At 37.3% G+C, this 18285-nt stretch overlaps 1 protein-coding gene across 7 annotated transcripts in view; it reads right to left on the reverse strand.

Moving 5' to 3' along the window:
- Positions 1–10: 10 nt before the first annotated feature.
- Positions 11–18285, reverse strand: part of KLHL32 (kelch like family member 32) — a 192880-nt gene continuing 174605 nt past the window's right edge. For all 7 annotated transcript variants that reach the window (XM_047102442.1, XM_047102441.1, XM_047102440.1 and 4 more), the window contains one exon: positions 11–337. In XM_047102442.1, coding sequence (XP_046958398.1) covers positions 176–337 — 162 coding nt within the window. In that variant the 3' untranslated portion in view covers positions 11–175. The remainder of the gene's footprint in view (positions 338–18285) is intronic.

Genomic DNA, 18285 nt, shown 5'->3' on the forward strand with positions numbered 1-18285 from the left:
GTTTCAGTAATGTATTTTAGAAAACTGTTCATTTTTTGCTAATGTTTATCTGAAAATAAGACATATAAAACAAAACAAGGAAGCATTGAGCACTGAGTCTTTTCATGCCCAGTATTCAGAAGTGAAGCTTTTCTTTCCCTTCTGTTAATGATAGTTATTAACAAAGCATTGGTTTTCAGATGGTCCCAATCCTGTGATGAGGCACTTGAAGAGTCTGAAGGTTAGGGCATGTGAAATATGGAGCTGGAAGGAAGCATGCCGCTATTCCATTAGAAGCAAAAGGAAGTGTAGGCCCATAAAATACTTCTTCTTTGCCTTCTCTACTTACATCCACCACCTACAAAAGAAGAGAAGCCTGTTCGTCAAAGATGATTGCTCAAAATAATGCCTTATACACATTAAAGGAGGCCTGCAGTTGAACTCAGTGATGCCGCCATGACCACACATACCTTAGGCATTAGTTTTTTTCCTCACAGTATGGAACCAGAAATTTGTATTAAGGTCCAGGTAAGTGTTCTTATATACATTTATATATTTTTATGTGTCTGCATAATGTAAACAGTTTTTAGGTAGGTATCTTTGTCTTCCTCTAAGAAAAATCTTGTGGCTTTGAACAACACATTATACCAGATGGACCTGACAGATATACACAGAATATTCCATCCAAAAACAGTGGAATACACATTCGTTTCAAGTGAACATGGAATATTCTCTAGGATAGATCACGTTAGGCCACAGAACAAATCTCAATAAATTTAAGAAGACTGAAATCATACAAAGCATCTTTTCATACCACAAGAGTACCTAGAAATAATTTATAAGAACTGGAAAAAAATGCAAACACATAGACTCAAGGAAAATCAAAGAAATCAAAAAATTCGTGGAGAAAAATGTAGGTGAAAACATTATAGTACAAAATCTTCAGGACACAGCAAAGCAGTTCTAACAGGGAAGTTTATAACAGCCTCAAACAAAAATCTCAACCTAACCTTATACCTAAAGGATCTAGAAAAAGAACAAAGGTAGTAAAAGGAAGGATAGAATAAAGATTAGAGTGGAAATAAACTTAAAAAAAGAAAAATCAATAAGAATTGATTAATGAAGAGAAACCTTTATCCAGACACATGAAGACCCAAATCAGAAATGAAGGAAGAAAAATAACTTGACACCACAGAAATACAAAGGGTTGCAAGAAACGACTCTGAAAAATTATGTGCCAACAAATTGGGACAACTTAGAAGTGGATAAATTCCTAGAAACATACAATCTTCTAAAGCTAAATCAGAAAGAAATAGAAAATATGGCCTGATTACCCATTCAATTTCATTACTAGTAATCAAACAGCTACCAACAAAAGTCCAGGACCCATATGACTTCATAGGTAAATTCAACAAAGATTTAAAGTGTTGATACCTGTTCTCAAACTACAGTGAAACCTTGGATTGCGAGTAACTTGTTCTGCAAAACGAGCAGACATTTCTAATAAATTTTAACTTGATAAACAAGTGATGTCTTGTAATACGTGTAGTATGGGATACTGAATGTTACATGATCACAACTGAGCCAATGGTACTTAAAATTCACTTTGATATACAAGCACTTTGGATTACAAGCATGCTTCTGGAATGAATTATGCTTGCAAATCAAGGTTTTACTGGATTCCAAAAAACAGAAGAGGAAGGAAAATTTCCAAATATATTCTACAAGGCCAGCTTTACCCTGATACCAAAACCAGACACTATCAAAAAGACCAAAACAAAACAAAACCACCTTACAGGCCAGTATATCTGATGAACATACATGCAAAAAATGCTGAACAAATATTAGCAAACTAAATACGTTAAAAAATATATCATTTACCTCGATCAAGTGAGATTTATTCCAGGAATAAAAAGCATGTCAATATTCACAAATAGGTTAATGTGATATATTAATAAGAGTAATAACTAAAAACCATATGGTCACGTCAGTAGATACAGAAAAAGCATTTGACAAAATGCAACATCCATTCATGATAAAAACTCAACAAAGTGTGTTTAGAGAGAACATACCATAACACCAACCATATATGAAAAACCCACAGCCAACATCATACTGAAAGGTTTCCCTCTAAAGACCAGGAACAAGACAAGAAGGTCCACTCTTACCATCTTAATTCAAAATAATACTGGACATCCTAGCTGCAGCAATCAATCAAGAGGGAGGAAAGTATCCAAATTGGTAAGAAGATAAACTTACCACTATTGGCCAATGACATGTGCGTGTGTGTGTGTGTGTAAAACCCGAAACACTCCACCAAAGAAGAGATGAATGAATTCAGTAAAGTTGTAGGATACATTTCTGTATGTTAATTTTGTATTACATTTCTATACACTAATAATGAAGTAGCAGAAAGAGAAATTAAGAGAACAGTTCCATTGGAGAGTAGTCCAAGATGACCACTTAGGAAGAGTATGAACTCACCTCCTCCACAGACACACCAAATAATAAACCTATTGTAGAGCAATTCCTTCTGAAGAAGTGAGAGCTGACTGAACAGCCTCTGCACAAAAGATCACATAACTGTAAGATGGAGTCTTGTTACTAAAGAGAACCCACAGTTCCAACACTGAAGAGCAGTGGAGAGGGATAGTACTAAGGGACTGTAATGCACCCACCCTGGGGCACAGAAAGAAAGCTACAAATTAAAAGCAACTAGAATATAAAGGATCCAGCCCTACCACCACCAAGCAACAGGACAGCAGCTAGAACTCTGGATTGGAGATGCTGGTGAACAGAGCTGTTTTATGTTCCCTCTCCATCATGACAGCATGGACAGGAATAGTGTCCAGGCACTCTAGCCAGCCTATTGACTCTGAACCCCTGGCCTCTACCCCACACCAGACTGAGCCATCCAATTAGGTCAGCCTCCAGCACACCACACACCAAGACACCCCTTCTCAGGGCTCACTACAGCTACAGCCACCTTACTTACCAAGGTGACACAGGCACAAAGCACTATGGCACACTCCAGGCACACATTATTTTAGCTCCTAATGTCTTGCTATGTATGACACCCCCAACTCAAGAGACATCCAGGACTATACCTGAACAGAGCATCTCAAGAACCCCAAGTCTGCACCCTGTCTTAGCTATAGCCACCTCACCAGGGCATACCCTGCACCAAACACCATGAGTTTTTGTGCACATGGCTAGCCCACACTAGCCATGGGTCTAGTTGCCCTATCACAGCACTCTATGAACAGCATTTGAGGAGACTCCAGCCTGCACCCAGTTCAACTACAGCTCTCCTGTCAAGGCACCACTGTACGGAGTGCCCCAGGATGCCCTGGACCACACTACACCTTGGCTCCAGCTACCCCGCCAGGGTAGCCCCTGCACAGGATGCCCAAGACACTCCAGCCTGCAGCCCTCTTCACCTTCATCTAATCTGCCATGGTGCCCTCCATGCAGAGAACACCAGTACACCCCAGCTTGCATCTGCTTTGGCTTAAGCTATCTTCCAGGGTGCCCATAGAGTGGAGAGCCCCAGAATAACCTGGCTAGCACCAACTTTAGTTTCAGCTGTCTTGCTGGGGCACCCTCTGCATTGAGAGCTAGGAATACCCTGACCCATGCCCATTTCAGCTACAGTCATCTCATCAGGGAAGCCCCAGCATGGAGTGCCTCAGGACCACCAAGCTCATGCCAGCCACAACTCTAACCACCCAGTCACTAAACACAGTCCACACAGGGGATGATCATACACAAGACTCTTCTATCAATTTTAGAAGTAACTCATAAGAACAAACACAAAGGCAATGTAAGGAGATAAATGAATATGCTCCAAATAAAAGAACATGACAAGTCCTCAGAAAATGAACTAGATAAAATGGAAATAACCAATCTACCTAACAAAGAGCTCAAAGTAATGGTTATAAAGAAGCTCACCAGACTGAAGAGTGGAAGTGACAGTGAAAATGTCAACAGAAAAAATATTAAAAAGAACCAATCGGGCGCCTGGGTGGCTCAGTCGGTTAAGGGTCCGACTTCAGCTCAGGTCATGATCTCACAGCTTATGGGTTTGAGCCCTGCATCAGGCTCTGTGCTGATGGCTCAGAGCCTGGAGCCTGCTTTGGATTCTGTGTGTGTCTCTCTCTCTGCCCCTCCCCTGCTCACACTCTCTCTCAAAATAAACATTAAAAAAAAAAAGTTGAGAATACAATAACTGAATGAAATATACACTAGAAGGAATCAACAGTCTTTTTTTTAAGTTATTAATTTTGAGAGAGAGCAGGGGACAGGATCCAAAGCAGGCTCTGCACTGACAGCAAACTCATGAACCATGAGATTATGACCTGAGCTGAAGTTGGGATGCTTAAATGACTGAGCCACCCAGGTGCCCCTCAACAGTATCTTTCAAATGACACATTAGGTCCAGCTGGTATAAGAGATATATATGGAACATTCCATCCAAAAACAAAAGATTACAGATTCTTTTCAAGTGCACATGGGACATTCTTCAGAATAGATCATAGGTTAAAGCATAATACAAGACTCAATAAATTTAAGAAGATTGAAATCGTATCATGCATCTTTTCTGATCACAATAGTATGACACTAGAAATCAGTAACAAAAAAAACAAAAATGGAAAACACAAACATGGAAGTTAAATAAAATTCTACCACAGAAGCAATGGGTCCATGAAGTACACACTGAGAAAATGTTACAAATACTTGGAGACTAACGTAAATGAAAACACAAGTCAAAAATCTAGAACCATTTTCACTGTGTCCCAAAGAGGGAAATGTATAGTGACATAGGACTACCTCAAGAAATAAAAATTCTGGAATACCTGGGTGGCTTGGTTAAGTGTCTGACTTTGGCTCAGGTCATGATCTGAGGTTCATGAGTTCAAGCCCTGCATCGGGCTCTGTGCTGACAGCTCAGAGCCTGGAACCAGCTTCAGATTCTGTGTCTCCCTCTCTCTCTCTCTCTGCCCCTCCCCCACTCACACTCTGTCTCTCAAAAAATGAATAAACATGTTTTAAAAATTTTAATAAAAAATAAGAAACATCTCAATCTAAACTTACATCTAAAGGAACTAGAAAAAGAAGCGCAAAGTCCAAGATTAGTACAAGGGTCCAAGGAAAGAAATAATAAAGATCAGAGCATGGATAAATGAAATGGAGACAAAGAAAAAAATAGAAAAGATCAACAAAACCAAGAGCTAGTTCTTGAAGAGATAAACAAAATTGACAGAAAATTAGACCTATCAAGAAAAAAGGAAAGGAGACACAAATAAATAGAATAAGAAATGAAAGAGAAGTAGAGGTGCCTGGGTGGTTCAGTTGGTTGAGCATCCAACTTTGGTTCAGGTCATGATCTCATGGTTCGTGAGTTTGAGCCAGTGTCACGCTCTCTGCTGTCAGCACAGAGCCTGCTTCAGATCCTCTGCTCCTCTCTCTCATCCCCTCTCCCCTGCTGAGTCTGTCTTAAACTTTAAATAAAAGAAATAAAAGTAGTAAGAAAACAGACACCACAGAAATAAAAAGAATTATAAGAGAATACTATGAAAATTATACAAAAACTAGACAGCCTAGAAGAAATGGATAATTCCTAGAAACACAGAATCTTCCAAAACCAAATCACAAAGAAACAGAAAATCTGAACAGACCATTTATGAAAATTGAATCAGTAATGAAAAAACTCCTAAAAAAACAAAAGTCCAAGACCAGATGGATTCACAGGTGAATTCCACCACACATTTTAAGAACAGTTAATACTTATTCTCAAACTATTTCAAAAAAATAAACGTGGAAGGAAAGCTTCCAAATATAGTCTATAAGACCAGCATTGCACTATTACCAAAATCAAAGATACTATAAAGAAACCTACAGGCCAATAACCCTGAATATAGATGCAAAAATCATCAACAAAAGATTAGCACACTGCATTCAACAATATATTAAAAGAATCACAAAAATTAAGTGGGATTTATTGAAAGGATGCAAGTATGGTTCAATATTTACAAATCAACCTGATATCACATTAAAAAATGGTAACTATTATGATCATCTCAATAGATGCAGAAAAAGCATTTGGCAAAATTCATCTATTTCTGATTTTTTAAATTCTCAATATAGTGGGATTAGAGGGAACATATCTCAATATACCAAAGGACAATATGAAAACCCACAGCTAACATTTTAGTCCATGAGGATGAACGGTTTTTCTGCTATGATCAGGAATAAAACAAAGATGTTCACTCTTGCCACTTTTATTCAGCATAGTGCTGGAAGTCCTAGCCATAGCAATCAGACAGGAGAAAGAAATAAAGGCATCCAAATTGGTAAGGAAGAAGTTAAGCTATCACTATTTGCCGATAATATAATGCTATACCATAGAAAACCCTAAAGACTCCACCTAACACTGTTAGGAGTAGTAAATGAATTCACTAAAGTTGCAGGATACAAAATTAATACTCAAAAATGAGTTGCATATCTATACACTAATAATGAAGTGGCAGAAAGAGAAATTAAGAAAATAGTTTGAGTTATAATTATACCAAAAGGAATAAAACATCTAGTAGTAAACTTAACCAAGGATTTGAAAAGATCTGTATGCTGAAAACTGTACAACATTGATGAAAGAGAATAAGGACAACATAAACAAGTGGAAAAATATACTGTGTTCATGTACTGGGAGAATCTATAGCAGTCTACAGATTCAATGCATTTTCTATCAAAATACCAATAGCATTTTTGCCAGAACAAGAACAAATAATCCTAAAATTTTTAAGAAACCACAAAAGACCCCAAATAGCCAAGGAAATTTGAGATTGAAGAACAAAGCTGATGGTATCACAAAGCAACATTTTAAGATATACTATAAAGCTGTAGTAATCAAAACAGTATGCTACTGGCACAAAAACAGACACAGAGATGAATGGAACAGAAACAGAGCCCAGATACACACCCACACGTATATGGTCAGTTAATCTACTACAACACAAGATGCAAAATATAGAGTTGGGAGAAGACGGTCTCTTCAATAAGTGTGTTGGGAAAACTGGACAACTCCCTGCAAAAGAATGAAATAGGACTCTTTCTTACAGCATACACAAAAACAAACACAAAATGCATTAAAGACCTTCATGGGAGACATGAAACTGTAAAACTCCTAGAAGAAAACAGGCAGTAATCTCTCTGGCTGTGACCTTTGCAACATTGTCCTGAGGCAACGGAAACAAAACCAAAAATGAACTATTGGGACTAAGGAAAAAAAAAAGCTTTTTGCACAGCAAAGTATACCATCAACAAAGCAAAAAATGGCAACCTATGGAATCAAAGAAGATATTTGCAAACAATATATGATAAGGAGTTAATATCCAAAATATGTAAAGAACTTATACAACTCAATACCAAGAGAAACGATCTGATTAAAATGATGGTCAGAGGGCCTGAACAGACATTCTTCCTAAGAAGACATACAGATGGCAAGCACATGAAAAGAAGCTCAACACCACTAATCATCAGATGCAAATCAAAATCACAATGAGCTATTACTTCACACTACTCAGAATGGCTATTATCAAAAAGATTAGAACTTCAAGTGCTGGTGAGGATGTGGAGAAAAGGGGACTCTTGGGCACTACTGGTGGAAATGTAAATTCATGCAGCCACTGTGGAACACAGTATAGAGGTTCCTCAAAAACTTAACAGAAATACCATAAGATCCAGTAATTCCAATACTGGGTATTTATCCAGAGAATACAAAAACACCAATGCAGAAAGATACTTACACCTCTATGTTTATTGAAGCATTATTTACAATAGCCAAGATATGGAAGCAACACAGTGCCCATCAATAGATGAATGAATGAAAAAGTGGTATGTATATACAATGGAACATTACTTAGCCTAAAAAGATCTGATCTGGAGAAACATGGATGGACCAAGAGGATATTATGCTAAGTGAAATAAGTTAGAGAAACACAAATATCATATGATTTCACTTATATGTGGAATCTCAAAAAGGAACAAAAAACAGTAACAGACCCATAAATACAGAGAAAAAATGGTTGGTTGTCAGAGGGGTGGGGGTGGGACAGGAGCAAAATGAGTGAAGAGGAGTGGGAGATACAGGCTTTAGGTGATGGAATAAATAAATCACAGGGGTAAAATGTACATCATAGAGAATATAGTCAATGGTATAATAGCATTGTATAGTGACAGATGATAGCTACACCCATGGTGACCATAGCATAATGTGTAAGTTTGTTGAATCACTATGTTAACTGTATGTCAGCAATACTTCAATAAAAAAGGAAGAAAATCCCATTTATAACTGCACCAAAGAGGATAAGAAACCTAAGAATAAATTTAAGAAGGTGAAAGACCTATACTCTGTACTCATCTATAAAATATTAATGGAAGAAACTGAAGATAAGACACATGGATAGATCTACCATATTCACAGACTGAAAAAATATTGTTAAAATGTCCATACTACCCAAAGTAACCTAGATATTCAATGCAATCCTTATCAGAATATCAGTTGCATTTTTCACAAAACTAGAACAAACATTCCTAAAATTTGTATGGAATCACAAAAGGCCTCAAATGGCCAAAACAGTCTTGAGAAAGGAAAATGAAACTCGGGGTACCACAATCCCATATATCAGTTATACTACAAACATATAGTAATTACAACAATATGGTACTGGCAGCATATAGACACATAGATCAATGGAATAGAATAGCTTAGAAATAAACCCATGCTTATACGATCAATTAATCTACAACAAAGGAGGCAAGACAAACAATGTGGAAAAGACAATCTATACAATAAATGGTGTTGGGAAAACAGCTACATGCAAAAGAATGAAACTGGACTACTTTCTTATACCACACACAAAAATAAACTTGAAATTCATTAAAGACCTAAATGTGAAGCTTGAGACCATTAAAATCCTTAAAAAAAAAACATAGGAATAATCTCTTGGACATCAGTCTCAGCCATGTATTTATGACTAGGTCTCCTCAAGCAAGGGAAACAAAGGCAAAAGTAAACTATTAGAATGACATCAAAATAAAAAGCTTTTTACAGTGAAGGAAATTATCAACAAAATGAAAAGGCAACCTCCTGAATGGGAAAAGATATTTGCAAATGATATGTCTGATAAGGGGTTGATATCCAAAATATATAAAGAACTTATATAACTCAATACCAAAAGAACAATCAGATTTAAAATTGGGCAGAGGATATGAAGAGACATTTTTCTGAAGAACACAGAGAGACTGCAACACACATACTCCTTAATATCATTAATCATCAGGGAAATGCAAATCAAAGCCACAATGAGATATCACTTCACACCAGTCAAAATGGCTAGCATTAAAAATCTAAGTGGGGTGCCTGGGTGGCTTAGTTGGTTAGGCATCTGGATTCCACTCAGGTCATGATCTCGCGGTTCACAAGTTTGAGCCCCGCATCAGGCTATGTGTTGACAGCTCAGAGCCTGGAGCCTGCTTCAGATTCTGTGTCTCACTCACTCTCTCTCTGCCCCTCCCTTGCTCACACTCTGTCTCTCTCTAAAAAATAAATAGGCATTAAAAAAACCTATTTTAAAAAATCTAATAAGTTTTGGCGAGCATGTGCAAAAGAAGTAAGACTTCACTGATGGTGGAACTGAAAATTGGTGCAGCCACTGTGGAGAACATTATGGAGGTTCCTCAAAAAATTAAAAATAGAAATACCATGTGATATAATAATTCTACTACTGGGTATTGACCCAAAGAATGTGAAAACAATTGAAAAGATATATGCACTCCTATATTTATTGCAACATAGTTTACAATAGCCAAAATATGGAAGCATATAGGTGTCCACTGATATAGGAATTGGTAAAGAAGATGCAATTATACACACAACAATGGAATAGTACTCAGACATAATAACGAATGAGATCTTGCCATTTGAGACATTGGTGGACCAATAGAGTATTTTGCTAACTAAGTCTGACAGAAACACAAATACCATATGATTTCATTATATGTGGAATCTAAAACAAACTACAACAGCAAAAACACATGAACAAACAAGAAAAACAGACTCTTAAGTACAGAGAACAAACTGCCAGAACAGTTTTCCAGAACAGAGGTGGGTTAGGGGAACAGGTGAAAATGACAAAAGGGCTTAAGAGGTACAGATTTCTAGTTACAAAGTAAGTCATGGAGATGAAAAATATAGCATAGGGCATACAGTCAGTAAATATTGTAGTAACATTATATGGTGACAAATGGTAAATACAGCCATCATGGGGTTAGGTACAAAATCAATATGCATTATACCTGAAACTAATACAGCATGTGAATTTGAATTAAAAAAATTTAACTCATACTACTTAAATAACTTGCCAAAACTAGTTAGTAAATGTTGTCATATGTTGGTTCACAAATACTCATCTGTAAAATGAAAAAACTATTGACCTTGCAGCTTTGTTCTGAAAACTGGTGACATCTAGCTTAGTGTCTAGCACCTAGAATATTATAACTTAGTAGCAGATTCAAAAATCAGTTGAGTCTGGATATATTTCCCCAGTTATTTCCCTTTAAGCTGGAGTTCCATCTCTGTCATTATATGGAAGAGTCTCTGTTATTTTGAACCTGCTGTCACCTCACTGAATCTGGCTTAGTTTTAATACAAGTCTTCTTCACTTTACAATGGGGTTATGTTCCCAAAAACCCATCATAAATTGAAAATATCGTAAGTAAAAAATGCATTTACTACACCTCACCTACCAAATATAGCTTAACCTAGCCTAACTTAACTGTGCTCAAAGCACTCACATTAGCCTAAGATTGGGGAAAATTATAAAACACAAAGCCTATTTTATAATACAGTGTTAAGTATCATATGTAATTTACTGAATACTATACTGGAAGTGGAAAACAATGGTTATGTGTACAGAATGATGGTAAGTATATTGGTTGTTTACCCTCGTAATTACCGGACAGTGGCAGAGAGAGCCATTCTGCCACTGTCCTGCATCATGATCATATCATACTGTATATCACTGGCCTAGAAAAAAAATCAAAATCCAAAATTCAAAGTATGGTTTCTACTCAATGGGTATTGCTGTTGCACCACTGTAAAGTTGAAAAATTGTAAATCAAACCATTTTAGGTCAGGAACCATATGTGTACTGGAAAAATTCTTTCTTGAAGAAAGCTGGTCATATCCTACTTGTCAAATCTATCAGTCTCTTTCTAGCCCTCAATCTTCTTAATCTCTCTTCGTTTGACCTTCCACTAACCTCATTTAAAACCTTTCATCCTTTAGATTCCTTGATTTTCAAAAGAAAATGTTCGCAATTGACATTGTCCTATTGCTATCCACCTTTGGTCCCCTTTTCTGCACCTGCATCATAAGTGTACACGTGCCTTAATATCCCAACCACAGACCTCTTGGTACTCTTCTTCAATATCTTGTCCACTCCTGCCTTCATCTATTATGTGAGTGGATAATTTTTAAACCTTTAACTGCTATAATGCATTCTAAAATGAAAGAAGCCCTTGAGATTTGGGGATCCAAGTTCATATAGGAGGAAATCACTAAGGCCTAAAATAAAAGAAAGATCAAACTTTTAGCTATTTTTCCCCCAAATGGACATTTAGCTATTTCATCCCATCTGTTGAACAAAATATCTCTACTAATTTAAAATATTTATTCTATATGCTACATATAAACTTTTGTTGTTCTCTTTAGGTGATTTGTGCATCTTCCTGCAATACTACATTTACAGTTCTTTTGACTGAGTAGGGCAAGTCTCATTCAATGTTCAAAAACTTATTTTTACACCTTTGACTTTCCTAGAGAAACTTCAAGATCGACTTGACAAGTATTATTGCCCCACCCTGCAAGAAAAAGGAAAATCCCAATGGGATTCTGATTAGTATTTCATTAAATACAGAAAGCAGAGATCTTTCACTATTTACCTTAATTATATAAGGTTAAGTATTGTCTTCAATGTATAGAGAAGAAAATAGATACAGAGAAAGTTCAATGACTTGCTCAAGGTCACGCAGTAAGTGGTAGAGCCAATCATGAGCTCATACTTGTAACCAAAGAGAGAACAAAGATTTTGTGCCATTTTCAATATTTCCTCCACAACTAAATACATTTTTAGAAGACAAAATATCAGTTGAGGTCATCATCCAGAGAGTTTTGTCTGGTTCCCTGGGCCAACAGAGACTGCATATGTTAAACAGATGTAATTTATTTAATCTCTGAGAAGGGAAAAGAAGTTTTGGCAGTACTTCTCCAAAACACTCCCCTGTAAACTGGCAGAAAGAAGGCGTCTGGGAGAAGGAGGTGCCAGTTTGGCTGCATATCCTCCAGCCAAAAGGAAGTAATTGTAAATGAAGAGCAGTGGAGGTGATCTGGAAATACTAACTAATCACTTGCACACTTACGCAGCTGCTCTCTTATATGCTGCTCATCATCCACAGCACATTAGGTTAGAATCAACCTCTGTGCCAGATGATTCTTAGACACCCACTAAATAAACAAGAACACTTTCCTTATGCATCTATCCTTAGTATTTTCCATGAGTTAGTATTACTAACAAGTCCAAATCTCAATCTTTAAACAAGCATTAATTTAAGACCATCTCAGTTTTTCTCTTTTTTGGGTTGCTCTTGTAATGGATCGAATAGTCTATGCTAAGTCAAGTAGTAAAATAAAATAAAATGGAATACTTTCTCAGTATCTGACATGCTTCATGCCTATGTAGCTGAATCCCACAAGTGACAAAGAAGCTTTGATTAGAGTTCAGAAGGGCCAGCCTAAAGAGACAGGTTATTTTCTGGTATTTTCAAGGGCAATAAATGACTTTAGTCTTTCTGGATGTCAAAGGACTAATCTCTGAGCTATTTAAGTATGACCTTCATTAATCTCAGTCAGCCATGCCCTTAGAATCCAAGGATTATATATATATATATATATATATATATATATATATATATATATATATATATAGGTGTGTGACTAATGCAAAATTTAAACTTTGATATTTTTATCATATGTACTATTTTCACCTCATTTTCCTGTATTTTTCAACCTGCTGATTTGTACTTAGGAATTTCTACTGTCTAATCATCATCTCATAAACACTATTCCACTCTCTCATCTAATTCTCTGTTGGATATTCTTCCAGCAAGTAGTAAAGAAGCAACTTGTGTATGAACGTATAAGCAGCCTCTCCAACCATCAATATATTACTGTTATTTAACCAAAATAGTTCCTTGGTCATGCATAAAGTAAGCAAGTATTTGAGACTATGCAACCCCAGTTCAGAATGAACGATAATACAACCTCTAACCAGTTGTCAATAAGTAAAATGAAACATGATATATGATGAGTATATAATCCATGAAGACTTCCATTCCAAACATCTCTTTAAGTGACAATCCGAATACTTACATGGACACTTATTACCCATAAATAGTAAAGGCTCTTAAAGGCCTTTATTAAATTTATCTGTTCTGTATAGGACCACTGTGCCAGCCATGGGAATAAACCCACTCAAAATGATTGATTTTGTATATCAAAATGACTACTGGGACACAGGACTAACCATAATGCTGGCTTTTTAAGAAAGCAAGTATATTAGGGTTTCTGGGGAAGATAGTGGAGTACAAGGATCCTAGATGCACTTTGTCCCACAGACAAACCTACAAACCTCTGGGTAAATAACCCAGAAAGTGACCTGAAGATTCTCCACAGATAAATGTAGAGAAAATGGCATGTGGGAGAAGGAAGGGTGGAGACATGGTTGGGAGCCCAACTAACATGTGGACTGTCCGTGGGTGGAAGCAATGCTGTGGGCACAAGAGGGAAGGCTAGCAGACCCCACACCAGTCACACCAGGCATAGAGGACATAACACTGGAAAGTCGAATCCCCATAACATTTGGCTTTGAAATTCGGAGGAGCTTCAGTTCTTGAGTTCTTAAAATTAATGTGGCTTAACACCTAGAACTTTGAAAACTAGCAGGGTCATATCTAGGAGAGTGGGATGGCAAAAGTAAACTGAGTCTCCACTCTTAACGAGACAGCATAACAGCCCCAGTGAGATACTGTATAGAAGCAGCAGTTTGAAAGATACTTGGGGTACACAGGATAGAGATTTGTTTACTAATATCAGAGCAGGTGCTGGAGGGACAGGGATCTTTGGGAGATTTCTCCAGGTACAACAGGGCTGGCAGGCACCATTTACCTCCCCTGCCCTCCAGCCTAGAAAAATGGACACCTGCAGGAATCAGCGCAGCATTTAGAGTCTCCATCTAGCTTCTTAAGAGCTCTTCCCACCACTACATTCTCCTGCAGACCAGCCCCTACATTCTGGCCTTGGCAGGAGTTTTCCAAAGCAGCAATATATAGACTACCTCCCACAGCAGTACAGTTCAAGTCTTGTTGACTCCTGCATTCTCGCGTGGACCTGCTCCCTCCAGCACACCCTCCCAAAAGTCCATTCAAAGCGTCACAACAATGTGACTGTGCAAGCAACCCTGATAGGGGTCAAAATGACCCCAAAGTGACTCCTGCCCCAGGAGAGAGGAAGAAAAGCACACAAATTCAACTGACTATAGCCCCAGCAGACTGGGGCTGGGGTCAGACATATGGTCTGACTATGAGTCCCACCCACCAACAAAATCTTCTTAGGAAACTACATTAAGGAGAGCACCCTCCAGTTCACTGCTAATGCACTCCGATAAATGCCTGGCCTGATCCACCTCAAGCTCAGGGCAGTCTCAGAGTGGCCCACAAGCAAAACAGAAATGAAATCCTGTCCACATCAGGCAGAGAGCCATTTAAAGTGACTGGACTAAAGGTAAATGTAGCTCAACCACAACAACAGGGCACATACAATACACATAAGAGACATCCCATGAAGTGCCAGGTTCTGGTAAACAAGCAACATAGCGTTACAGGGCACCAGAGAGGCTCTTCAGAAGGCACTATGTCTCAGCATGAGACATAGCTTACTTTCCTAATACATAGAAACAGAGTTAGAAAAATTGAGGAGACAGAAGATTATGTCCCAAAGGAAAGAACAAGACAAAACCACAGCAAGAGACCTAAGTGAAACAGATACAAGTAATATGCCTGATAGAGAACTTAAAGTAATGATCATAAAAATAATTGACTTAAGAAAAGAGTGGAAGACCTCAGTGAGGTCTTCAACAGAGACAGAGTTGAAGAACTCAATAACTGACATTATAAACATACTAGATGGAATAAATAGTAGACTACAGGAATCAGGAGAACAGTTCAGTGACCTGGAGGCCAGGGTAATGGAAAGCAACCAAGCTGAATAGAAGAGAGAGAAAAAATAATAATGAAAATTGAGAATGAAGAAATGAAGGAACACCATCAAGCTTAATAACATTTACATTACAGGGATCCTAGCAGGAGAAGAGAGAGAAAAGGGGGCAGAAAATTTATTTGAAGAAATAATAGCTGAAAACTTCTCCAATCTGGGGAAGGAAACAAATCTAGATCCAGGAGCCACAGGGAGCCCTCAACAAATTCAACCCAAGGAGGTCCAGAAAAAGGCACATGGTGGGGCACCTGGGTGACTCAGTCAGTTAAGCATCCTGCTCTTGATTTCAACTCCGGTCATGATCTCATAGTTCGTGACTTTGAGCCCCTCATCATACTCTATGCTGACAAGCATGGAGACTGCTTGGGATTCTGTCTCCCTTTCTCTCTCTCTGCTCTTTCCCTCTCGCATGCTCTCTCAAAAATAAACATTTTTTTAAAGGCACATAGTAATTAAAATGGCAAAAAATGGTGATGAAGACAGAATTTTAATATCAGCAAAAGAAAACAGTTATATACAAGGAAAACCCCAAAAGGCTATCAGCTGATTTTTTCAGCAGAAACTCTATAGGCCAGAGGGGAGTGGTATGATATATTCAGTGCTAAAAAAAAGAAGAAGAAGAAGAAGAAAAACTTCAGCCAAATACACTGTCCAGCAAGGCTATCATTCAGAATAGGAGAGGTGTGAGTCTGAGACAAACAAAAATTAAAAGAATTCATGACCACTAAACCAGCCTTACAAGAAATGTAAAAAGGGACTCTCTGAGTAGAAAGGAAAGACCATAAGCAGGAGTAAAAGCAGGAAGCACAAAAGCAGTAAAATTAAAAATCAGCCAAGGAATTCACAAAATAAAAGGATGTAAATACCATGTACCTAAAATGTAGGGGAGAGAGGAGTAAAAGTTTTGTGCTTTTAAGGTGGGTTCAAACTTAAGCAACCATCAACTTAATATAAACTGCTATATGCATAAGATGTTATATACAAACTGAACAGTAACCACATATCAAAAACCAGTAATATATATGCAAAAAAATAAAGAGAAGGAATCCAAGTATATCACTAAAGAAAGGCAACAAACCATAAGAGAAGAAACCAAAACAAAGGAACAGGGAAGAACTACAAAAACAATAATAAAACAAGTAACAAAATGGCAGTAAGTACATACCTATCAATAATTACTCTGAATGTCAATGGACTAAACACTCCAATCACAAGACAGAGATAATGGAATGGATAAAAAACAAACGCTATTTACATGCTGCCTACAAGGACTTATTTCAGACTTAAAGATACATGCAGACTGAAAGTAAAGGAATGGAAAGGCATTTATCATGGAAATGGAACTAAAAAGAAAGCTGGGATAGCAATATTTATAGGAGACAGAATAAACTTGAAAACAAATTCTGTAACCAAAGACAAAGAATGACCTTACATAATCATAAAGGGACAAGAATTGTAACAATTATAAATATTGATGCACATAAGAGTACCGAAATACATAAAGCAGCTAATTACAAACATAAAGGAAGTAATCAACAGTAATATAGTAAGAGGAGGGCACATTAAAACCCCATTTACACCAATCAGTAGATCATCCAAACAGAAAATCAACAAAGAAACAGTGGCTTTGAATGACACATTGGATGAGACAGGTCTAACAGACGCATTCAGAACATTCCATCCTAAAACAGCAGAATACACATTTTTTCAAGTGCACAGGGAGAATTCTACAGAACAGATCACATGTTAGGCCACAAAGCAAGTCTCAACAAATTCAAAAATACTTTAGTCATACTATGCATCTTTTCCAACCAGGACACTATAAAACTAGAAATGAACCAAAAGAAAAAATTGAAGGGAACACAAATACATAAAGATTAAATAACATGTTACTAAACAGTGAATGAGACAAGCAGAAATCAAGGAAAAAATCAAAGACACATTGGAGGGATACCTGGCTGGCTCAGCTGGTAAAGCATGCAACTCTAGATCTTGGTGTTGTGAGTTCAAGACCCAGATTGGGTGTACAACTTATTAAAAAAAACAAAGAAAGAAATACATAGAAACAAATGAAAATGATAACACAATGTTCCAAAATCTTTGAGATTCAGCAAATGGTATTCTAAGAGGAAAGTTTATAGTAATAGAGGCCTACCTCATGAAGTAGGAGAAATCTAAAACAACCTAAGCTTAGACTCCATAGGGGCTAGAAAAAGAAGAATAAAACTCAAAAACAGTACAAGGGGTAAAATACAAAAAGACAAAACAAACAAAAAACAAAAACAGTACAAGGAAATAATAAAGATTAAAACAGAAATAAATACAAATATTCTCAAAGGTTTCTAAAAAATAGAAGGGAACATTCCCAAACTTGTTTTTACAAGGCCAGCATTACCTAAATACCAAAACCACACAAGCACACTAAAGAAAATTACAGGCCAATATCCCTGATGAATATAAAAGCAAAAATCCTGGGGCGCCTGGGTGGCTCAGTTGGTTAAGCGTCTGACTTCGGCTCAGGTCATGATCTCACGGTCCGTGGGTTCGAGCCCTGCATCGGGCTCTGTGCTGACAGCTCAGAGCCTGGAGCCTGCTTCCGATTCTGAGTCTCCCTCTCTCTCTCTGACCCTCCCCCGTTCATGCTCTGTCTCTCTCTGTCTCAAAAATAAATAAACATTAAAAACAAATTAAAAAAAAAAAAGCAAAAATCCTCAAGAAAATAGTAGCATGCTCAATTCAACAATACATTAAAAGTTTCATATATTGTGTTCAGGTAGGATTTATTCCAGCAATGCAAGGATGGTTCAACACATGCAAATTAATTAATGTTATACATCACATTAACAAAATGAAGGATACAAAAACTCAAACAATAATCTAATTGATGCAGAAAAAGCATTTCACAAAATTCAGCA

This window comes from Lynx rufus, unplaced genomic scaffold, assembly GCF_022079265.1.
Source record: "Lynx rufus isolate CCGP_SWC_20201006 ecotype Redwood Valley unplaced genomic scaffold, mLynRuf1.p SCAF_6, whole genome shotgun sequence".
In the NCBI taxonomy this organism is placed as follows: Eukaryota; Metazoa; Chordata; class Mammalia; order Carnivora; family Felidae; genus Lynx; species Lynx rufus.